This window comes from Scylla paramamosain, chromosome 18 (genome assembly GCF_035594125.1).
Source record: "Scylla paramamosain isolate STU-SP2022 chromosome 18, ASM3559412v1, whole genome shotgun sequence".
NCBI lineage: Eukaryota > Metazoa > Arthropoda > Malacostraca > Decapoda > Portunidae > Scylla > Scylla paramamosain.
In genome coordinates, this window is record NC_087168.1 from 12,943,546 (window position 1) to 12,969,649 (window position 26,104).

General features: G+C 36.3%; 1 protein-coding gene and 1 long non-coding RNA gene across 2 annotated transcripts in view; one reads left to right on the forward strand and one right to left on the reverse strand.

Moving 5' to 3' along the window:
- Positions 1-26,104, forward strand: part of LOC135109126 (basement membrane-specific heparan sulfate proteoglycan core protein-like) — a 359,280-nt gene that overhangs the window by 121,398 nt on the left and 211,778 nt on the right. The window contains 4 exon segments of the mRNA XM_064020215.1: positions 12,934-13,050; positions 13,636-13,749; positions 20,802-20,924; positions 25,244-25,354. Coding sequence (XP_063876285.1) covers positions 12,934-13,050; positions 13,636-13,749; positions 20,802-20,924; positions 25,244-25,354 — 465 coding nt within the window.
- Positions 20,106-20,848, reverse strand: LOC135109127 (uncharacterized). Its single transcript, XR_010272584.1, has 2 exons — positions 20,599-20,848; positions 20,106-20,556 (listed from the first exon to the last, which is right to left on the reverse strand). It is a non-coding gene; the product is annotated as an uncharacterized LOC135109127 (long non-coding RNA).

Sequence of the window (26,104 nt, forward strand, 5' to 3'; positions counted from 1 at the left end):
TCTTTGTTACAACTTCTTTTTGTATTTACTTTTGGCTCACATCTATGTTTATTAACCTAGTTGTATTTACCTAGTTGTATTGTACAGAGCAGGAGCCAAAGCTCATTTTGCCCCGTCTCCATAACCATATTTATCCAGTTTTTCTTTAAACATGTGTACCCTGTTTACCACAACCACCTCTTCTTTCACATCATTCCAGATTTCAATAGTTCAATATGGGAAGTCGTATTTCTTGATGTTGCTCGAACATCCACTCTTCTTTATTTTCTTCCCATGCCCCCTCGTCCATCTCTCTCCCTCCTCCATCTGTGGTACCAAGTCATTTCTGTCTATTCTTTCTATATTGTTTACTAATTTGTACATTATTATCAGGTCTCATCTTTCTCATCTCTCGTAGTGTTGGTAATCCCATCTATTCAAGTCTTTCTTCATAGCTTAAGTCTTTCAGTTCTGGTAACATCTTTGTTGCTATCTCTGAATTCTTTCAATTTTCCATATATCTTATTTTTCTATGTGGACCCCAAACTGCTGCTGTGTATTCCAATTTAGGTCATATGCTTGTCATAACTTTTTTCATAATTTCTTTATCTAAATACCTAAATGCCACCCTAATGTTTGTTAACAAGCTGTGTGTAGAGCTGAATATTACATTTATGTGCCTTTCAGGTGATAGTGTGTCCTGGATCATTACTCCCAAATCTTTTTCTTCATTACTTTTTATTATTATTTCTCCTCCCATTTTGCAATTCCATGAAGGTCTCTTTTTTTATTTTTTTTCCTATTTCCAGTATGTGGCATTTTTTGGCATTAAATTCTAGTTTCCATCTTTGGCTTCATGCATGTATCTTGTCAATATCCTTTTGTAAGTCCTTGCAGTCATTTTCATCCCTTATTATTTTCATTATTTTTGCATCATCAGCAAAAAGGCTTATATAACTATTTAGATTCTCTGTCATATCATTTACATATATTTGAAACATAATAGGTCAACACAGATTCTTGTGGTACCCCACCTGTCACTTTGTGCCAACTTGAATTAGAGTCTGATTGTTGTTCTCATTTCCCTCCCTTGTAAATAATCCTCCATCCATCTCAGTGTTGCTCCCTTTAGTCCTCCTTCACTCTTTAACTCCTACATAAGACTTTGTGGAGAACTTTATCAAATGCTTTTTTTGAGATCCAGGTATACTGCATCAACCCATCCATCCCTCTCTTGAACTCCATCTGTTACGTATACAGTAGATTTGTGATACAGGATCTCCCTTTCCTGAATCCAAATTGCTTTTCTGTAATTATCTTTTCATCTCCTAAACATTGCACTCATCTGTCTTTAATTAGTATTTCATAAAGCTTGCTTACAATACTTGTTAGTGACACTGGTCTGTAATTTAATGGTTCCATTTTATTTCCCCCCTTTGTATGTTGGGACTTTATTAGCTCTTTTCCATTCCCTTGGTACTTTCCCTTCTTTCAACAAGCTGTTCATTATATTCTATATGGGCTCCTCCATTTGTTCTCTACGTTCTTTTAATATTCATCCATTTACTTGATCTGGTCCCATAGCTTTTCTAACATATAGCTCCTCCAGCAGTTTTTTTAATTTCTTGTCTCTACTTGTATCTCCTGTATTCTGTCATTCTGTGATACCATTTTCATGCTACAAGATCAGTTTTTTTTTTGTAAACATAGATTGAAAACCCTTATTCATTAGTTCATTCATCTTACTAGTTTCATAAATTCTTCCTTCCCTTTTTAACTTGTTAATGCCATCCTTATGTTTCATTTTCTTATTTACGTATCTCTAGAAGAGTTTGGGTTCTTCCTTGCATTTTCTTACTGTGTCAATTTCAAAGTTTCTTTCTTCTTCCCTTTTTATTATACTATATTCATTCCTTGCCTTTCTGTATTCTTCTCTAGGATTACTGTTCAGTTGTCACATTATTTTCTTCCATGCCCTGTCCTTTTCCTTTTTTTTTGTTTCTACAGACCTGGTATTATACCATTCATGCTTCCCAGTTTTCACTTTATAACTTGGCACAAACTGTTGCACCCCTTCTCTGTACTTACTCAAAAATATCTCATATTTTTCTTGCATTACTTTTCTTTCAAATATCTCTTTCCAGTTATTTTTTTCATAAAATTTATTAAGCTATGCAAAGTTTCCCTTAGCATAGTTTTGGCTCCCATTTCTAAATTATTCATTCCTGTGCAACACTGTTTCCTCCTGTACTACTATTTCTATTGTCACATGATCACTCCTTCCCATTGGACTCAGACAATGTATACATGGTCTACTTTCTGTGGTTTTTGTAAACACTAAGTCTAACTGTGATGGTTCTTCTCTGCATGTTGTAGGCTCATTCACCCATTGTCTCATTGTATTCACCATCATGATTTGCATAAGTTCTTCGTTCCATGACCTGACATTTTCTTTCACTTCCATCTCCTCCCAGTTAATTCCTTTAGTGTTGAAGTTGCTTACTAAGAGCACTTTGTTATTTTTCCTTATCATTTCCTCTGTGCTATTTCTTGTTTCTAGTTGCATAATTTTATATTTACTGGTCTCCCATGTGTTAGTTTTTGGTGGTATGTATGTCACAATAACTTTCTTTTTCACTTCCTTTGATCTTAATCACAACATTCAATGTTTCTGCCATTCCATCACCATATTCCACTTCAACAAACTTATCCTCTTTTACCAATATCACCACTCCTCCTCCTTCCTTTCCTTTTCTTTCTCCTCTATGTGCTAAAACCTTCCTTTTTAAATCTCATCTTTATTTTCTCTTTTAGTTTGGTTTCCACCAAACATACAATGTCTGGTTTATTGTTCTTTAGGTAGTCTTTAAGTTCCAATAGGCTGGACACCAAACCATTTACATTAGTATACATAATCTTTAAACTTATGCTTGGTGATCTTTCATGGCATCTTTGTGCCACCATTTCCTCACTTTCATGACCACAACTTTCTAAATGAATCTCTTCACTTGCTCCTGTGTTCCCTTTTCATATTTTTGACTGGGCCTCTACTCTCAACTCTTTTAGTTTACTTCCCTTTTTTTCATTCATGTCTCTTTTTATCCATATTTCCTCATTCCTTCTACCTTTACCAATTTTCTTGTTCTTTATAACACATGTTTCACTGCTGTTTGTGACATGAATCTTATTTTTATTGGTCTTGTTCCATTTTTATCATACTTTCCAATCCTATAAACCTCTTGTGTGTGTGTGTGTGTGTGTGTGTGTGTGTATTTACCTAGTTTACCTAGTTGTATTTACCTAGTTGTGACATATGGGAGAGGAGCTAAGCTCGTACTGTCCCATCTCTATAAATGTTTTTATCCAACATTTCCTTAAAGTCATGAATATTTGTAGCACACACCACTTCCACTTTCAGTCCATTCCATGCCTCTATGCTTCTATGAGGGAAACTAAACTTCTTTATGTCCCTTCGGCAGGTGGTTACTTTTAGTTTTCTTCCATGTCCTCTTGTTTCTCTTTCGTTCATTATAAAGAGATGTTCCCTATCTAGCTTTTCCATCCCACTCAGCAATCTGTACAATTCAATCAAGTCACCTCTCTCTCATCTCTTTTCCAAGGTTGGGAGTTGCATTCTAGCTAGATGCTCCTCATATGACAAATCTTGCAATTCTGTTATCATCTTTGTTGCTGCTCTCTGTATTCCTTCCAATTTTCTTATGTGCTTTTTTTCATGACCAAATTACCGCTGCGTATTCCAATCTTGGATGTATCATTGTGGTAATTATTTTCCTCATCATTTTTATATCCAGATAAGCAAAGGCAACTCTTATGTTTCTTAGTAGGCTGAGAGTTTCACCTGTTATCTTGTTAATATGTTTTTCTGGTGATAAATTCTCTGAGAAAATCACTCCCAGATCTTTTTCTCTTGTTGTCTTATTTATTGTTTCATTTCCCATCTTATAGTTATAGCTACACCTTCTGTTACTTTTTCCAAATTCCATCTTTTTACACTTACCAGAGTTAAATTCCATTTGCCATCTGTTGCTCCACTCCCACATCTTGTCTACATCTCTTTGTAATTCTTCACAATCTTCCGTTCCCTTTGCATCATCAGCAAAAAGACTCACATAGCTGGATACATTCTCCACCATATCATTTATATACACCACAAACATTATTGGCACCAACACTGACCCTTGGGGGACCCCACTTAATACTGGGCTCCACACTGATGTCTGGTCCCTAATTACTGTTCGCATCTCTCTGTTTTTAAGGAAATCGTCCATCCATTTCAGCATTTTTTCCATTTACACCACCTATCTTTTCCAGCTTCCGCAGCAGTCTATTATGCGGCACTTTATCAAAAGCTTTTCTTAAATCTAGATAAATACAGTCTGCCCAACCATCTCTCTCCTGTATGATATCAATCACTCTTGAATAATAGCATAATAAATTAGTGACGCAAGACCTCCCTTTTCCTAAAGCCAAATTGACAAGTTGTGAGAATGTCCTTATGTTTCAAAAACTTGGTCCATTTGTTCTTTATTATCCTTTCACATATTTTTGCAACCACACTTGTCAGCGAAACCAGTCTATAATTTAGTGGGTCTTGTGTGTCTCCTCCTTTAAATATGGGTACGATGTTTCCCCTTTTCCAATCCTGTGGAACTATTCCTTCATTAATAGAGGTACATATAATGGTATGTAATTTACCACTAAGCTGGTTACTGCATTCTCTTATTACCCATCCCGACACTCTATCCGGTCCTGTGGCCTTTCTCACTTCTAACGTTTTGATGATTTCATCAACTTCCTGTTTTGTTACTTGAAATTCCTCTATTTTTTCATTTTCAGGTGTGCACAATGGCCTTATAAATTCCTTTTCCTTTGTAAAAACTTCCTTAAAGCTCTTATTCATCACTTTTGCCATCTCTTTCGGGTCTTCATAAACCATTCCATCTACCATTAGCTTTCCTATACTCACTTTGCTTTTCAGTTTACCATTCACATATCTATAGAAGAGTTTTGGCTCATGTTTATACCTGTCTATTATATCTTTTTCAAACTGTTTTTGTTCATCCCTCAGGATCTTCACGTAATCATTCCTTGCTTGTTTGTAATTATTCCACAGGTTAATTCTTTTACTTTTCCTCCATTTTTTCCATGTATCCTCTTTCGTCCTTCTTGCTGCTTCACATCTTTTATCAAACCACTCTTTTTTTACCAGCTATTACTCTCTGCTTTTTAGGCGCAAACTTTTTTTCACCTTCTTTATATATTTTAAGAAATTCATCCCACTTCTCTTGGACCCCTGTAGCCTTATGAAATCTATCCCATCTTTCCTCTTGAAAAAACTTCCTCATGTTATCAAAGTCTGCTTTACAGTAGTCTAATCTCTCAGCATGGTGTTCTTCATTCCTTCGATTCTCTATTTCCTCATTTATATTGAATTCTATGGTAGCATGGTCACTTTTGGCTAACGGACACACTATGTGAACATTCTCAATTCCTTCTGGTTCCTTACTAAATAATAGATCTAGTCTTGATGTTTCTCCATCTTTTCTAAATCCTGTATCTCCCTTTTATCCATTGAGTTAATGTATTATCCATTGCCAGCTGTAATAATTTATTTCCTCCAAGATGGTTCTGTTCCCTCCGTGTACCACTGTTCCCAACACACCTCCTTACAGTTAAAGTCTCTCATCATGATCAATTTATCACCACTTAGCACTTTTTCTGTCCAGTTCACTGTGACTTTTATCATTATTTCATACTCTTCATTTGACCAGGCATTGGTTTTTGGTGGTACTTACATCACTATGTATTGCCTTTTTTTGCCTTGTGTATTTTCCACTCCATTGCCATATTCTATTTCAACCACCTTTAAGTTTTTCTTAACTAGAAACATCACTCCTCCTCCTTTCTTATATGCTCTACTTCTTTTCCATAAATTGTATTGATTTTGCCCAATGTTCTTTACCTCTAACTTATCATATAATTTTATTTCTGTGAGACCCATTATATCTGGACTTTTCTCATTTAAATAAACATTTAATTCCCTTAATCTCGAGATGAGTCCATTAATGTTTGTATAAGCTACCTTCAAAATGCCCTTTTTTTTCCTTAGCTTGTTTCCCTGTTCTCCCTCCTGTTCAGGTACCACTTTCTCACTTTCATGTTCAACACCCTCCAATAGAATATCTCCTTCTGCTCTTCCGATCTCTCCTCGTTTTTTGCCTTTACTTCCTCCCTCATTTTAATTAGCTCTTTTCTTTCCTTTTCATTTAAGTCTCTTCTCAGCCATATGTTTTTTGTTACCTCATCTTTAGCTAATCTCCAGGTCCCTGTCAGAGCCTCCTCAGCTTCCTTCTGAGATTTAAATTTTATTCTTATGGGTCTGTGCCCTTCACCTGTAAATTTCCCAAATCTGTGGTATTCTTCCACTTCATCAGCCAGACATCTTCCCTCCTCTTGTACTTTTCCCACCACTTTGTTTACGATCTCTTTCAGCTCTTTCGCTCTTACTGCTTTGTTGATTTCCTTAATCCCAAAGACAATTATACATTTCTTTTTGTCAACTGTCTCTCTTGCAAGAGACTTATTTTTCCTGATAACATTTACCACCTTTTGCATTATTTTGGCCCCATTTAATTGTTCTTCTATTATTTTCTCAAAGTTTAATGTCTCTCCTTGTATGATCTCTTTCTCACGCATTTGTTTCTCCAACTTATCTACTTTCCTCTCAAACTTTACCTTATCTCCTTCTTGGAGCTTTTTCCATGCATCTTGCCTTTCACTTAATTGCACTACAGTTTTGGCACTTCCTTCCATTTTCCTACTGCATTCCTTAATTTCTATCTCCAGAGCGTCGCACCGATATCTTAGCTCTATGTTTTTGGCTCTCAATCCCTTCAGTTCTTTAATTTGGTTTATCTGGGTCTCTTCCATAGCTCTGAATCTCTCCATCAGTTTTTCCATGTCACTTTCCAGGGCCAACACTCTTCTTTGCCGTAGTTTTGTGCTAACCTCACTGTCACCGGCACAAAACCCCAAGAAGTTGTTTTCTCCCACTGCCAACTCATTGCTCGGCGTAAACAAAACCACTTTCAACTCTACTTTTAGAATCACCTCTTCCTTTTTCCTATTTCATTATGGAGACAGAAACAGTACTGCTTCAAACTCCTTATACCACAACTGGCTTATCTTGGTGATTGCAGAGCTGTTACCCATGCATCCTTCCAGCTTGGCTGCTCGGGTGTGTGTGTGTGTGTGTGTGTGTGTGTGTGTGTGTGTGTGTTTTCTCTTTGTATTTGTATTTACTTTTGGTACACATTCTCTCTCTCTCTCTCTCTCTCTCTCTCTCTCTCTCTCTCTCTCTCTCTCTCTCTCTCTCTCTCTCTCTCTCTCTCTCTCTCTCTCTCTCTCTCTCTCTCTCTCTCTCTCTCTCTCTCTCTCTCTCTCATACATGATGTAGCCTTCATTGTGGTTCATTTACTCTTTGTATATTTGTTATTTCATTTCTTGTCCTAGTGTTTCATGTATGATTTTTCATGGTATATTTCCTGCTTTTCTTTTTTTAAATAAAAAGGATACTAATTAAGATTGTGTTGAAATTTTGCTACAAAAATCCTTTCATCATATTTGCTTTGCAGTATGACAAAAATGACATGACAATTTAATTTGAATTACTTTAAATATAACTCCCAATACATATATTTAGGAGACATTCATTGAGGTGTTTCCTATGTTAGTTAGGCAAGCAAAACAAGCAAAGTTATGAGAAAACACTTTTTTTTGAGTTGATGGGTCACCTGAGCGTACTGGTCTTTGCCTTACTCCTGAAGTTATGTGCAGAGTAGCACTGACTGCCCAGTGTGACAGGAGGACAGATGGTGGCTCAGGTGGTGATTGGTTGTGGCTCCATCACTCAATGTTGCTTCACCCCTCATTGGAGTTTTAATTTTAAGCACAGGCAGTGTGGTCAAAATTGTTATGCATCTCAAAGAATATTGCCCATACAGATCTTACTGGTTAATTTTTAGGGTAAATTGCTACATACAGACAGTCTAAACACTTTCTAAGGCAAGGCAAGTGAGAACTCATTGTTAGCCTCTGCTTCTCTGGCCTAACTCTTGTAGGGAGCACCTCAGCACAATGATTTCAAAAGTAATTTCTGGGGTCTTGAATGAATAATGGAGCTAGACATTTGGAATGCTTTTTACTGATGGCTTATTATGAAATAAATATAAATATAATATAATAGAATTATTGTGGCGCAAGAAAAACTAATAATAGAATGGATTATATGGAAATATAAAGTATGCCATGGGTTTATTAAAATCCTGTGTGCTACAAATACTACAATTAAGTACACACACACACACACACACACACACACACACACACAAGCAGATCATCATCATATTTGCTTCACTAGAGTGTCGGCCTGGGGAGTGGCAGTGTGCAGACTTGTATTGTATCCCTGAATATCAGCGTTGTGACAGAGTTTGGCAGTGCCCTGACTTCTCAGACGAACTAAACTGCCCAGGTGTGTTGATTGTAATGCCACAGACTTATCACAGCTTCACTCTTCCCACTTAAGAAATGTGTCTGTCTCTTATAGTTTTCTTCCCCTATATTCTCTCTCTCTCTCTCTCTCTCTGGTGAAATTTTGTTTCCATTTATCTATTTATTTTTTTTTTAATGCAATGGATTATCACACATTGTGATTTTTTATTGAGGAGATTTGAACTGTAACTCATAATAACTGCAGTAAAGATAAAATTAATTTGATCCTAGAATGATTGGTGGTGCTAAGTATTTGGAATGCTTTCTGCTGATAGCTAGTAGGATACAGAAGAAAGTTCATAATAGAATGAGACATGATGAAGTATAATGAAAATCTGAGTTGGATCTCATATGATGCAAGGAATGGTGTTAATGACTCATAGTAAAATAATAGCACTCATTTGAATGTAATGAACCTTTATATGTGGAAGGAAAAGAGAGAGAAAAGAGATATTGCATAAGTATAATAGTATTGAGGAAGCAAAATATTACTGATTCTGGTTCATGTCCTGGTCAAGATGGGGAGTGGTGGCAGTGCCAAGATGGATGCATTATCAGCACCAAGCAGCGGTGTGATGGCCACCCTGATTGCTATGATGGCTCGGATGAATTCTTCTGCCATAATAGAAACCCCATGAGTCACTGGGTAAAACACAGGTCCCACCTGGACAGAAAAACATATGTACATCCTTAGAAAGCTATCTTGAGGTATTTTTACAGATGGCAAGAACCTGTTGTGCCTGTAGCAGTTTTCACAGCAGAGAATTAATAATATTACAGCCACTTTTCAAGAGTTATGGCATTGTAGTTATTGCCAAATACTGCCACAAATGAAATGGCTTTACTATATTTAAAGCTAAATTATACTCATCAACCAATAATCATCATATATTACTTAAGTGTTACTTCTTATAAATGTTTCATAATGTGGACTATTTAATATTTTTATAACAAAATTTCTCATGAATATATCAATTGTTTGTATTGTTTGTTTGCTTGTTCAGTTTTTGAGATTTCTATTTTTGTTTTTTTGTATTTTCCTCAATTTCAGTTTTTGGTTTTTAGTACTTTCTTCTGATGAAAAATGGTGAATAAAAATGGAAGAAAATTGTGCCATTCAAATAAATTTTAAAGTAATTTTTCCATATAGACAAAAGGGAAAATTGAAAAAGAAAAAAATCTTTGGAGGCTGTAATTAGCTGTCAAATTATTAAGCCAATAGAGCAACATGAAATTGTGAGTTTTCTGTTAATAAGTAACACTATACATAAGCTGCTATTGAATGTACAGGCAAAATGCTTAGCTTGCACAAGATACTGAAGTTGACTCTAAAATGTATTTTGAAACCTCTCTTGTCTGTCTTCATATGCATGCTTGATTCATATACATAAATATGCTTAATGTTTAAAATAACTTCTTAACATAACTATGCTATTTACATGACAAATAGACAAAAAAATGAGAAGATTAAGTTTATATTTCCTATTTTCTTTTTAAAAGCCATGTAGTTAATGCATGGCTCCTCTCTTCTCTTTTATTAAGTAAGCATGATAGTGTATGTCGCAGCTAAATAAAGAAACATGTACTGGGTTTAATGTAATATAAGATTTTGAGGTTGGTACTTCATAGCACCTTCAGCTAAGGAATCAGGTATTTCCACTTACTTAAAAAACATAATAGTTATTGCTTTGTAACTTGCATTCTTTTGTAATATACTATATACATGTATTCATATTATAAATGGGCACACTTCTAACACTAATAACTAATGTAATTCATAACACAGTGCATAGGAATTAGGCATCATAAAACACACATTCAGCATGGCATGGCTGACTTTAATGTAAAATTAATGCATGCAGTTGTAAAAATTGAAATAAAATGTATTGTAGACTTACCCTTAAACAGAAAAGAAAAGTTTTTCCTTTCCCCCTTCCTTAATATATGACTAATATGCTGTGAAGTCATTAAATATGTTATGGTTAGCAGTTATGAGCACTTGCAACATATATAAGTAGTGATTTTTAAGCTGAGAACTGTCCCTCTGTCCTTCTTTTGATGAAACGTGGCAATTTTGTCTTTAAAACTCTAGGCTTCCTTTGCTCCAAAAATGCATCATAGATAGTTTTGTATCTTATGTTTATAGCTTCTGTAGAACACAAGCGTAGACCCAAACAACACAATTCTTTTTCATACTGATTTTCATGTTAATACCTGGGGAAATGTCCTGACTTTCTTCATGTTGTTGTGGTTGTCTGTGGTTTGAGGGTTAATGTTATTTTGGAGAAATTCATACATGCATCCAAAATTCCTTTTCTTCCTGAAAGAACTGTATGCCTGCCACTAGCCTGGTTCACTCATAATCTGCTCTTTTGCACGTACTGAAAATATTGGAATTGATGAAGCTTGTTTTCCATTAAACAGCAGTATCCTTTATTTGTCATTTTTGTGGGCATGGTTTCTCTATATGGTATACATGCCTCTCTCTCTCTCTCTCTCTCTCTCTCTCTCTCTCTCTCTCTCTCTCTCTCTCTCCTCTCTCTCTCTCTCTCTCTCTCTCTCTCTCTCTCTCTCTCTCTCTCACTCTCTCTCTCTCTCTCTCTCTCTCTCTCTCTCTCTCAAACCAGTTCTCCTGAAGGGTGTGTTGGTTGTGTCTGCAGGGCAAGTGAAATATCCACATCTACTGTATTCAGACTACTGTTGCACCAAATTTAATTTCTTGCAGGTCTCATGAAGTCAGAGCTGTATAATCCACTTAACTTGAAAATTACTTTTCAGTAAATTTTCCAGGCTTTCTAACACTGCCAATGAATGTTATTAGTTTATGCAGCTTTTTTATTGATTTTTTCAGCTAAAGATATTTATTTCTTCATAATTTTTCTTACAGTGCACCTCCACCTTTTTGCTTCACTTACAGGACATGGTGTCAATTTCCCATCACATCTAACAGATGGATGGAGGATAATAAATATTATTATGTGATTAAATATTATTATGTGTGGTAGGTCAGGCAAGCTGGTCCTCAGTACCAGGATATGTACTGTGATATTTTATTTCCCCTTTCTGCCTCTCCTCCACTTGCTCCACAGCTGGGAAATCAAGATTGTGGTGTGTGTGCTGTACTGCAGCTGCTGTCACATTGATGTGCTCTTTACCTGTTTGCAGGTGCTTGTCAGAGTGAACTGTGCTGCTCTGTATTTCTTATATCAGATTGTCACTGATTGTTCATTAAGGAGGCTTTTATTTGATGGTAGATGTTGCAAGAGCTTTGTGTGTGTGTGTGTGTGTGTGTGTGTGTGTGTGTGTGAGTAAATATGTCGATTTTGAAGAGAATGATTAATCACTGAAAAAAAAAAACTCATTAATGCTGACTAATATGAAGCAGCTTTTAATAAGAATATGTTGAGTGAGCATTGTGTGTCTGTGATGCCATTGAGGCCAGAGTAGGCTGGAATTTAACAAAAATAGATATGGAAGCAGGGCAACAGAAGCTTCTTTCAGAATCTTGATCATATTGGTTGATTAATATCAAGAAAAAAAAAATAACTATGTATGCCTCTTTATGAAGCAAATAGCAGGAAGAGTGGCCAGGGATCACTCCAGTATTTCTTTACTGCATATAAATGTGTCAGATAAGCAGGCTACTTATATGAATATGCATACTTGTAAATCATGAAGATACTGTAAAAGATCAGAGTAATTGATTAAGAGTTACATGCTAAATTTTGTGTTAACCTAATCAAGTCAACATCAGAAATCGAGTTAATTCCAGGATACTTCATATTCAAAGATATGGTAAATGGAAACATATCTGGAGTGATTTGAATTTTAACAATAGAAGAAAGGAGAGAAAAGGGATATGTGCTCAGTTATGATGACAAAAAGTGATGAGATTGGTTGAAGTGGATAGAGAAAATATTTTGATAAATTAAGGAGAATGACTGTTGATTGAATAAGCCACTGATATTTAAGTAATTCTAAGAAATATAGTCTTTAGATTATTTAGAGATGGAAACAGTGAAAATATGGAATATTTGCAAATAGATAATTTCAAAAAGAAGTTGATTATAAAGCAAGTGTGGAGGTAGAACAGCGCATATTGCTGAAATCTTATATTTTTGCCAACAAGAGAATATGTTTTATGAGCATGTACACTCATCTGAACCAAAGCAGTGATGCTTTTAAGGATCTTAGTCTTGTGACTGAATGAGGACTTGCTGTATGTGTGTGTGTGTGTGTGTGTGTGTGTGTGTGTGTGTGTGTGTGTGTATGTATAAGTGTATATATGTAAAGTTAACTTCCATTATGTAGGCACACATCTTTGTCTAATATGAAAGCAATATAATCCTCTAATGGCAGAAAACCTCATGCTTATGCCTATAGCTTGCAAAGCTGATGAGTTTGCCTGCGCTGACGATGGCACTTGCATCCCGTCCTACCTGCAATGTGATGGCCGGCCGTACTGCCGTGACGCTTCAGACGAGCACAACTGTCCCTCATGTGAGTGCTGGCCTTCTCCTCAGCCTTGCCCAGTGTGGCAGCAGTGCTGCTTGTCCCTCACATTAAAGCATCATAAACCTCACTGCAGAGTTCATATTGAGGAATAACAGTGTAGACTTTGTAGCTTTTCATTTGATACTCAGATTTGTCTAGATTAATTTCATTGGTAATGCGTATTCTTGTAGTGTGTGTCACATTTTTTTATGCTGTTTGAATGGTTGCTGGTTGATTAAGTTCTGAAATAACCTAAATATCTACTGATATATGTGTATAATTTTATCATCTCTTCCAGATTCAGGATGAAGTGTAGATAATGATTTACCCTAAGTATGTTTAACTTATGTGTATTAGAATTTTAACACATTGTGCTCTGGTTATGTTCACTTTATAGTGATTAATCTTTGGGTGAGTGAATAGCTCTCTACCCTGCTCTTATGCACTCCTACTACCTCCTAACACATTTCTTAACTGTGTGTTTGTGTTTAAATGTGTGTATGTGTGTTTAGATGTGTGTATGTGTGTATTTGTGGCATCAGAGGCACTGTAGACCAATACTAACAAGAAGTACTGCAATGTGTATCTTAGCTGCATGCCGGGTGGGAGAGTTTCGGTGCAGTGACGGTACTTGCATCCCTGACCACCTGGTGTGTGATGGCCAGAGGTACTGTTGGGATGGATCAGATGAGTGGGGCTGCCCAAGTGAGTTGCTCAACATATCTATAACACCTTACTTCCTTGTTACTGTTGGGGATTGTAGTTGTTATTGATTTTTTTTTTTTTTTTTTTTTTTTTTTGTACTTTATGTGTACTTCTAAAAAAGAATTCGTTTTTGACTCACTGAAGGATGACTTGGGTAGGCATTCTTCAAATCTTCTTCTATTTGTCCTCTCATTTCCCATCAGTTTTTACATTTTTAAAAGATTCAAGTTGACATAGTGTTGCAAAAGTGGTTTAGATGCAGTACTGGCCGTTTATTCCATTTTGATCTTTCAAGTGCATGATTATTACATGAACTTTGTGTTATATTGTGATATATTTCGGGTGACATTTTTTTAATTGTTATCTATAAACAAAGGCCATATGGTCATGTTATTGGTAGACATTAAGTGCATTAATCACTCAATCAATTATAAGCAGACACAGTAAGAATATATTTATAATTCATCAAGACATCCTGTACTAGTGTGCATTTACAGATTACAGTGGGACCTCTTGTTACCAAATGCCTTCCTTTTCAAGCAAATCAGTTTTTGAACAAAATTTTGATCGCATTATTGCTTTGGTTGTGGTATCATAATTCGGTTCTTGAACAAAATTACTTGATTTCAGATATTATAAAGACATAGTGAAAGCTGCTGCTTATTACTTAATTTATAGTTTCTATAAATATTTACTTCATTTTTATATATTTGGAGGAAAGACAGTGTAAGACAGCAACTCAATCTTTGAAATAAGGTAAATGTGATCCCTTTGAAAAGCCTCGATGTAAACAGTTTTCGGTGCTCAGGAGTTATCTTGAGCCTCCTGTGGCTCTCTCAATGACCCTCAACCCCATCACTACAGCACAATTGCATTTTTCCAGTAGCTTTTCCCAGTAGCAAGATGTTTAAGTGTTATGATCATCTTCATTTTGGTGGTAACTGGGTTGCTCCACTCTCTGTCCTGTAAGGCTTCCTTCACTAGATTGGTGTCAAAGAGAATATCTGCACAATCTAAACAGTATCTTCTGATGAGTTTTGTGTCACAAAGTTCATTCAGTATATCCTTTCTGGATAAATAATTTGTGAGCTGGAGATGTTGTGAATTAGCCATCTTGGCTGTAGGAGCGTCTGTCATAAGCTGCTAAGACAAGGTAGACAGGCGTCTGAGAACGAATTAATCTATTTTACATTGATTCCTATGGGAAAAAACAGTTTCAGTTTTTTAACATTTCTGATTTCAAACGGCATTCAGGAGTGAATTAAGTTGTAGAACCAAGGTTCCATTATACTGATTATCTACTGGAAGTGCTTTGTAACAATACCTGTTGATTTAATATTTGTTAAGGTGATACATATCCCTATTAGTGCATATTGTAGAGCTATTTTTACCTTCATAAAGGTAGACCAGTGCACTGAGAGATGAAAGATATTTAGCATTGACCTAAAATATTATACTATATACTAATGCATCTTGAAGACCACTGGAGTGAAGGTCACCTGTACTATTTATCTCAGCACCTCTTTTGCTGTAGTTGTTGTAGTTGTCATAACACTTAGCAGTGACTGTAGCTAGTCATTTTCTGTGTTGTTTCCTTCTTTGTGTGCATGTGTTTTGTGTACATACAGTAACATATACAGGCACGTAGACTTAATTATGCCTGTCAGTGTTGGTCATACAAAATGGAATGTCTTGTTAAGTTTACTATACTGATGGATGGATAGATTGACAAACATTGATGTCATATTGCATGTTGACTGATGTGCATTCAATAGTGTGATGTTTGAAGTATCATAGCTCTGATGCAATATATATATATATATATATATATATATATATATATATATATATATATATATATATATATATATATATATATATATATATGAGTATTGATGTACATGTACGGTTTTGTTCTAGCTAGGCAAATGTACTCGTTGCGATGCAAGTATGATGGGGTTCCAGCGAGCCGCGAAAATGTTAACCATGAATGATCTCTGGCAATTTTACGGCCATGGAGATGGGAATTTTGCAGCCCATATGTCTCCTGTTAAGGAGAAATTTGATTTACTGGGAGCAGAAATTTTTCTTTAGTGTGTTGGGCAGTAAGGTAAGTCCTTCAGTGCTGCCACTGATCCCAGGTGTCCAGTGGCAGTACATATAGGTTGAACATAGATAAGGAGACAGATAACTTTATCCTTTGAAAAGTAGGAAAATATCTACCTGAAAAAATATGTATAATTAGATACACTTCATGGCATAGGCAGAGATTAACAATCTTCATGAAAAGTGCATGCCTAATTGCAGTTCCAAGAAATTACATGTTACTATCATTGTTAGGAATTGTGTAATAAATTTATGAAACTTCTTGTGAGAGCTAAAAAGAATGTGATAATTCTCAGACCTAGAAAATAGATCTTGAGTATTTAAGACATTTACTGATTTAAATAAAAAAGGGAACTACCACTGCTCACCTCTATTTTCTTCTATAATTAAAAAAAATATAACTTAGGAACTTTGTTATCTTTACATACAACATACATATATGCTGTATTTCTGCTTTAAACTAATCTGCAGGAAATTTATGGCTTTATCCTTAAAAAAAAAAAAAAAAAAAAATATATATATATATATATATATATACCGGTATATATATATATATATATATATATATATATATATATATATATATATATATATATATATATATATATATATATATATATATATATATATATGTTACATTCTGGTGTTTCAGTATTTTATTATAGTCTACATATTTCTCTGTATATCAGAGTAAGACTCACAAAGTCCTTGATGCATCTCAGACCAGACTGCATTACTATATTGTACGAGTAATGGATCTGTTTCTATTGATTGATTTTGGTATATTTGAGTTTTATAAAAGACTTCATTGTTACTGAACATAATGATATGTTACTTGTTTATTTAATTTTTGGGAATCTCATGTATCAGTAATGAACTAAGTATTAATCCAGAAGCTGTATGAATAATAAGCAACAGTAGTTATTCTTTGTTATCAGGTTGGCCAAAATTATCCTAGACAAACACTGCCAAAGGAAACATTCATTTGATGTAGGATAAAGTGGAATCCCTTTCTTAAATGCAAGCTTTGCTTCTCAAATTAAAATTCTCTCTCTCTCTCTCTCTCTCTCTCTCTCTCTCTCTCTCTCTCTCTCTCTCTCTCTCTCTCTCTCTCTCTCTCTCTCTCTCTCTCTCTCTCTCTCTCATTTTTTCCATTTCCTTTTCTAATAACAACTGTGTTCTTTTCCCTGTGGTGTTGGTGGCTATCTCTGCATTAGCTTGCAACCCCGTAACTGAGTGGCAGTGTGATTTTAGTGAATGTATTGATCGCCGTCTCAAGTGTGATGGCAAGAGAGACTGCCCCTCAGATAATTCTGATGAGCGACTGTGCCGTGAGTATTTGTTCCTCTCGAAAAGATGAGGCCTGGACATTTGCTTCCTTTAACTTTGCTCGTTGGAATCTTTTTTTTTTTTTATTATTGTTTTCCTGTGGCTTGTCTTGTGGTTTATACGTTCATTGGTTTATCATTTTTTATCCAGAGCATGACACTGAGATTTGTTATTGATAGTAGGTGTTAAAATGCCATGAAGTGTACTAATTTTTTTTTTATTCATATCCTTCATTGTTGGCATGTGTTTGAATATGCCCCAAAAGGAGTAAAATGTTATTTTTATTCAGTGTTGATTTTTTAGGACTTTTTTTTTTTATAATTTTTTTTGGGGGGGAGAAGAGAGGGGTTATTAAATGGATTATGGATGTGTTTCATTTGGAACATTCATTGCAGGTTTCACTCATACATATTTTCATATTTCATATATACTTTTTTCTTTCATAAGCTCCAGTAGTCACCACAAATTTCTCATTTTGTGCCAACTTCTCTTTAAGATAAGTTCTTGTTGGTATATATTATATAATGTGAAAGTTGCATGGATAAGAAAGGATGATGATTGAGATGAATGGACTGTGTGAGGAGGGTTAGAAAGTGGTTGTGCATCCATCATAAAAATTTATGTGAAGCTGTTATGAATAAATGGATGGTGGCAACCTTGAGGATCTCAAAGTGAAGTTCTACACCTGATCAGAATGTGTTAAGGTGTGAGAAGTGTGGTGTGTGCATTGAGGTGCATCACTGTGAACCAGCTTTGCTGGCAGACCATGATATTGAGAGAACTGGATACAAAGAGTAGCTGAGGCTTATGCACAGTGGTTAGTGAGTTAACAAAGGCAACATGTGGAGCCCAGCTCATGCTGTGCCTTCCACTTGAACTGAGGAGAAGAAGAAGATGAAGGAGAAAGAAAAGAAAAGAAAAATGAGAAAAAAAAGTAAGAAGAAAAAGAAAAAAAAATGTGTTTTTACCATCATTCACCAAATTCACCTTCTCTCCCTCTAGCTACACGGTTCTTGTGTCGTGACGGAAACAGAACCTACATTACCTACTGGTGTGATAGCTTTATAGATTGTCCTGATGCCTCTGATGAAACTGACTGCCGTAAGTTATTACTCTGTGGTTGGTCTTGAAAGGGGAAAATATTTATACATGAGCCTTTTCTGGAAAATGAATGATGCTCCACTAATCTTCTGGGATTTCATTGTGTATGGCATGGCTCCTCTTTGTGTCTTGTGCAGCGTTCACTTTGGCACCCAGTTCCCATAAAATGGCAAAAAAAAAATACCAACTCCAGATGATATTGTCCTCTAGTCCAGTATTAGTTTTGTTTGTATTCCATCATTGATGTGCAATCTAGCATGATGACATTAAATGTTGTGTTTGTGGTCAAATCTCTATTACTGTATTATTGTTTCAACTATACTCAAATATTCATGAACTTTAAAGCAAAATGTTTTTTTTTTATTCTCTCTTCTGTGTCTGTGTATTTGTGTATGACTGTATTTAGTACATGTATGAGTATGTGCATGCATTTGTGTGTGTATGTGTGTGTTTATGTGTGAGAGAGAGAGAGAGAGAGAGAGAGAGAGAGAGAGAGAGAGAGAGAGAGAGAGAGAGAGAGAGAGAGAGAGAGAGAGAGAACCTTAAATGTGTTTGTTTATGACTAATTGCATTTATGTATGTATTCATCTGTGTGTGCACCCACATGTATGCCACATGTGCATGTGCTGGCACAAATGTGTACCTGTGGGCACTTATACTCCTGACCTCACACAGTATGAACATAAATACATGACTTCTGGTGGTGTATTATTACTGAAGAAGAATAACTCATTACCTCTGCTTACGTGTGCGTAAATCAATTCTTAAGGGTTGGGCTTCGTGTTGTTTTTTGGCGAGTGTATCACATTCTCCATATTTCCCTCATATTCACTAGTTATAAGGTGTAACATTTTCTAAAATTGATGAAACTTATAATTTATATTGCCATGTCTATTTATTACTTTACTTTTTAATTTCCTTCAAAGTATTTAATGTGATAATATTCTTTACAGTATTTAATTCCAGTCTCTTTCAACTGCAATTCTTTTTCCATCTTAATAATTTTCTGTCATAAAAATTTTGTCTTCAGTCTCATCCACAGTGTTTCCCACCTTTGCTCTTTCATTTATTGCCCTTAGAAAACTTTATCAAGATTTCTGATGTCACATTTTAGTCTTTACCTCTTTCCCTAAAGGTGTTTGTTTCATTCTTATCTGTGTAGGTTTTTTCCTTTTGTTGCTCACATTTATTGTCTCTGGCTGTGGAAAGCTATACAGTTTAACTTGTCAAAGTGATATTTTCTTTCTTCCTGTTATAAAAGATAGTTTTCTTAATTTTCAACTGTGCATTTTTTTTTCTTTTTATTCATGTGAAGAAGGTATGAATTGTTATCTTGTTCTGGAAAACTTTTGGGTATGTCCTATCTTCATTTAGTCTTTGTTTAGTGTCACACTTCCATTATTGTGCACTTTCTTTTTACCATTACATGTTTTTCACATAAAACAAACAAAAGTATTCATGGTGTAATTTTTTTTTACTTCATATGTATAGATCTTACCTTATCTTACCATTCCAAGTGAAAATGGGAAACACACACACACACACACACACACACACACACACACACACACACACACACACACACACACACACACACACACACACACACACACACACACACACAAAGTGCTCTTCAGTGCACACACCTGTTGTCTTAAGATTGTCTGTACCTGCCCGCTGATACTGATTTTGGTAATTGTTGTCCTGCTTGGTTAGTGGAGAAAATTCTCTCTCTCTCTCTCTCTCTCTCTCTCTCTCTCTCTCTCTCTCTCTCTCTCTCTCTCTCTCTCTCTCTCTCTCTCTCTCTCTCTCTCTCTCTCTCTCTCTCTCTCTCTCTCTCTCTCTCTCTCTCTCTCTCTGTCTGTCTGCCTGCCTTGCAAAAGGCTTTGTATAGGCTAACTGCCATTGCTAATAGTGTATGAGTCTGTAATGATTTACTGCATTGGTTGTTTGCATTGATGTTGCCTGCTTGGATTGGTCTTGCATTCATTGGTGTTGTTTTTCTTGTTGTTAGTTTGTTGTCGTCTGTTTTACTGTAACAGTGATTACTTTTTAATTTATTTTAATTAATTAATTTATTTATTTTTTGTCATGTTGCTGTTATAGGAAAGCTTGCAAATTCATCCCTCCGTCATAGATGTGTCTTAGCTCACTTCACTCTTCTCCATCCCTCCTTCATTCCTGTCATCTTTGTCAACACTAAGCTTACCAGAGATGTAAATGCTTGCTTTCCTCCTCCTCCTCCTCCTCCTCCTCCTCCTCCTCCTCCTCCTCCTCCTCCTCCTCCTCCTCCTCCTCCTCCTCCTCCTCAACTTTTGCTGATGCTAATGCTTGTTTCTGCATGATTGCTGCATTGCTTTGCTCCTCCTCCTCCTCCTCCTCCTCCTCCTCCTCCTCCTCCTCCTCCTCCTCCTCCTCCTCCTCCTCCTCCTCCTCCTCCTCCTCCTCCTCCTCCTCCTCCTCCTCACCTCTCTGGTTCAGTTGGAGTGTGACCCCAAGCGCTTGCCCCTCAACAGCTGAGTCCTCGTGCAACTCCCCCTCAACTTTCCGCTGCAACAATGGCTACTGTATTCGTGCAGACCAGCATTGTGACGGAACAGCTGACTGCCAGGATGCCACAGATGAAAGAGGCTGTCCACGTAAGATGTCTACTCTCCAGCCTCTCCCTCCACCCCTCTCTATCTGTCCCAACAGTTTCCATCCCTCCAGTTTCCCATGTAGAACTGTCCCTCCATCCATCCTTTCATAGTCCATCCAATCCTTCATACAATTGTGTCTTGTTATATATCACCAGACTTATTTACTTATATTTCTTTTCCATGTCTCCACTCCCTGTGTTCCATTATGTGTCTGGTTCCATTTGTGAATTTGGTTCTGGTCACAGTACAGTGCTTGTGGCTCCAGTACTTTGTACAAACTGATGATATGTTTCCTAGGCATCACTAATAGAGAGTGAAGATTTCAGTGCAGATTGGACAAGATATAGTTTGATTAGTACATAAAATATAAGAGCACCAGAGTTATATGCTCACTATATTCTATTTGAACAATACTGGTTAATTTCTGTGTGAAAATATTCTCACTCTATGACATTTTGTGACTAATGTACAGGACAAGAGGTAGTGCTTGGTGTTGATGAATGCCATGAAGTTTTTGAGACCATGGCCTTTATTTAGTGTTATGAATATGATGTCTTCTGAGAACTGTTGATTGGCTGATGCAAACTGCTGGTTCTCAGGGCGTGGCATTTATAAGAAGTCCCTTTCATTCTTGAAAATTTGAAAGATGATGATGTGTAAGAATAGTAGTGCTGTAGGGAATGCATTAAAGAAGTGATATGGAGCCTGAGTAGAGAAGCTGTGAGGTCAGTACAGAAGGACTGGAACAGTGCTGCTGTAGGGGATGCATTATAGAGGTGACATGGAGTCTGAGTAGAGAAGCTGTGAGGCCAGTGCAGAGGAGTTGAGATTATGAGCAGTAAAGAAAGAAGTGTTCCAGAATGTCAGGTTGGATGGAGATTTGGTCTTGGTTCTTCATTCAGAAAGTAGCTGCTCCTTTCATTTGCAGCTACTTCCTCTGAAACAGTTTGTCTCTCAGATGTCAGAACTGTAAACAGAAAAGAGAAGGGACACCAGGAGTAGTGTGTCCTAAGGCATCCCAGGAGTGTGACATGGACAGAGTGACAAGTAATATGAGAGGATCAGTCTCTTGGTACAAAGACAACACAGGCACTATGTTGAGCCAAGTGCAGAGGAGCCAAAGAGATGAACCAGATGCATGTTCATTATTGTCTCTCTGTTTATGTTTTCCATGCATTCCTTTGTGCATCTGTCAGCCAACCCCCCTCATTATTTCTCTCTCTTACTCACTCATCTCTCTGTTCATTCATGTAATTATTTTTGCCTTTTCCATTCCTCCCTCCTTCCCTCTCTCATGCACTCATTACATTTATTTCCTCCCTTGAGTTTGTCCCTTGTCCTTTCCATTCATTCTATCACTCACTCACTCACCTCCATTCACTCATTCACACTGTCTCATCCTTAATAAAAAGCAAACTATCAACTTGATCCCTCTTCTGCTATCTTAAACACTACATAGTACTGTACCTTAAAGTGAGGTATGTTTTTTTTTTTATTACAATATAGCTAAATTTGTTATAACACATGTTTTTCCTATGAAGTTTTAAATTTTTTATATAGTCTAGATTCAAGATTTATAAGGAATTGTTAAGGTAAACATTTTTGATAGTGTAATTTTGGATACTTAATTTTTTTGGTTGAGATAAAAAATCAATTTAGATTTGAAATTTTTAATATTCTAACTTTATATAATAGACTTACATGATGATTTAATTTAGTTTTCATATTTCTAATTAGTCAAAGTGGAAAAATTTCACCTTTGATATTTTCTCTAGATTCTTCACAGATGTCTGTAATAATTTTTATTTTTGTAGAATTTTTATAATATAGTTTTGTACCATGTATAGACCACTAATATGTATAGTTTTTTTTTTTTTTACTGTAGTGTATGGCTTTAGTTGCTCTTTTCATATGTATAGTATAAGATGGCCACTTAGAATTGTGGCATGAATGAATGTTAACTGCAGAGTCACTAGAGGAATAGAGCTCCAGCATTCTGTTAGGCATCCTCTTGCAACACACACACACACACACACACACACACACACAGTTGTGTGAGACCAGTCTTCAGTTATAAATTGGGTAATGAGGAAATAAAAGTGAAGAGCGAAGAGAAGGAAGACAGGGAAACATAATCTGGTGAGAGACATAAGAGCAGTGTTTAACTATCTGGATGAAGAGATGATTAGGAATTTAATTGTGACAATGATAAGACCTTGTTTAGAATATGGTGCAGTGATATGGTCTCCCAGCACTAAAAGGGACATAAAAAAATAGAGAGAATACAATGAGCAGCAACAAAGTTGCCTCCAACTCTATCAAACTTATTTTATGAAGAGAGACTAAAACTAAACCTACTCACCTTGGAAGAGAGAGAGAGAGAGAGAGAGAGAGAGAGAGAGGTGACCTGATTGCCTTATATCAGAGTTTGTCAGGTTATGAAAAACTGGACTGGAGTGATTTGGTGGTGAGGGACTTTAGAAGCACAAGAGGGCATGAGGAGAAGGAGAAGAAGTGTGTAGAAGGGATATTAAGAAGAGCAGTTTCCTACAAAGGACTGCAGAAATGTGGAATGAGCTGCAAAAAGAAATAGTAAATGCAATAACTATACCTGATATTAAGGAAAACTGGATAAAAGTAGATATCGAGATGAGACAGCACAAGCTCAGACTCCTCTTTCCTTAAACCACAACTAGGTAAAACTAGGTAAATATACACTGCATAATATATTGGTTTGCATGCTTGACTTACAATCCAGGAAGCCTGGGTTCATGCCCTGGGAATGGTAAGGGAGATGGGCAAGCTACTTAATGTCTAGCCCCGGTTTATCTAGTAGTAAGTAGGTACAAAATGTAAGCTGAGGAGTTGTGGCTTCTTTTTCACAATGTATGATGTGTGAGTGGTCTCACATCATACCTAAAAGACGAGTTACTATGAGCTGTGAGCTCTCCATGTAGGGGAACAGCTGGCTGTGTTATGAGACCACCAGACCATCACTAATGAACAATGCACACACAGTGACTGCTCTTGAATGGCCAAGTCAAAGGCTAGAAACATCCAAAAAAGATATTTTTTTTCTTTTTCATGACATTACCTTAAATAACAACCATAAGCTCATCTGCCCCCAACCTATTCACTATTCAATTATTACAATCTGCAACATCATTCACTAGACCCTAATTTCAACCCATCTACTCCCCTACCCACCAACTCTTCTGTCCACCCACACATCCAGCAGTCACTCCCTTCAGCCTTCTCCAAATCTTCTCATGTCACACATTTTCCACCCTGCCCTCACACAAATACTTCACCAGACTGTACCCAGCCCATTACTGCAGCCTGTGCCCCCCATTCCTGTCACACCTTAGTCCATTGTCATCCTGCCATACATTTTCTGCATTATACCCCCACTGTGCATACACTCTTTCCAACACCCTGGCTTACCCTGCACATGCTACACAGCTCACAGTAGTTGACCATTATTTTGTTTCATAGTTTTTTACTTTTTTGTGTAATTTTAATCGTAGAAAGTATATGTTAACAGCATCCTGCTTAATGATTTTTAAAATTTACTGTACTTTTTGTTTTGCATTTATTAGTAGTGTTTTTTTTAATGCATGACAGTTTATATATATATATATATATATATATATATATATATATATATATATATATATATATATATATATATATATATATATATGTTTAACAAGCATTTATTTGAATTGTGTTATTATGATGGTATTAGATATGGAAAGTAGTGCATTACAACATCAGTGCTGAATATTTTGTGTTGTAGATACTGACACAATTTTTTACTAATCATAGGGTTGTTGTAGAGCCAGAGAGAAAACAAAGGTACAGGAGATGTTGCCCATCATGCCCTAAAGTCATGTGGATGTGAGACCACCATAGGAATACTTTAAAGATTGTAATTGTATTTTTTAATTATTATTATTTTTTTTATTTATTTATTTTTTTTAGGAAGGCAAGGAAGAGTTTAACATTGATTTTCTGCTTTTGCTGCAATGCTAGCTTCCTTTTTGTGCGTGTAAAAGATGCTTTCATGATTTTATTGTTTTGTTGCATGTGTGGGAATAAGGAAGTTGCATAAGAAAAGTGGGTCAGGTGTTGTGAATCATCCATGGCTCTCAGCTCTCATGATCTTAGGGCAAGTGTTGGTGTGGATTGGGGTGAGGTGTGAGAGAGGGAACAGGGAAGAGGACATACAACACTCTCTACCTTAGTCCTGCATCCCACAGATCTCCCCTGGCAGGATGTTTTGTGGCTCTACTGACATGATTACACAACAATTTCAGCTTTGTGCACGAATAACGACTTTCGGTGTGACGATGGTACTTGCATCCCCCTGGAGGCTAAGTGCAATGATCAGCCAGATTGTCAAGATCAGTCGGATGAGGCCAATTGTAGTATGTACCCTGTCCTCCCGCAATCTCTCTTAGTACATCTTTACTCATTACTTACTGGCCATTATTGTAGTGTCTAGTTATGACTTCACATAAATACTACTACTACTACTACTACTACTACACTACTACTACTACTACTACTACTACTACTACTACTACTACTACTACTACTACTACTATTACCACTATCACTACTATTACTACTACTACTACCACTATCACTACTACTACTACTACTGCTACTACTACTGCCACTACTTATGCTATTGTTACTACATACTACAATTGAACACTAATATTTCTTATTCCTTTTATTGCCTAAGCAAGTTTAGAAGATTATCTGAGAACCTTACTGAGGGAATATGTTATTCTTCGCTCTAGATTTTTCTTCACAGCAAAAATAGATTGGCCAAAGATAACTCCAATAAGGGTCCACTAAGTACCACTCCAAGTACAGGTGTAACAGAAGAGGTGCATGATTATCTTAGTTCCTGATTGATAAAGTATTACTGTTGTTATGAAGAAATGTCTTGACCATTCTGACCATGCATGACATGAGATGGAAATGGAATGAATATGGAATGATCATAGAATAAGGATGAAATAAGAATGGATTGAGTTGTGGCAGTAATTGTCAGACCTGTCCAGTAAATCTCAGTCTTTGAATTGATGATGGATGCATGACACTCAAGAGAAGAACTGATGAATTGAAGGGTTGATGGTTGAGTTGAATCCATGCAAGTACTTTTC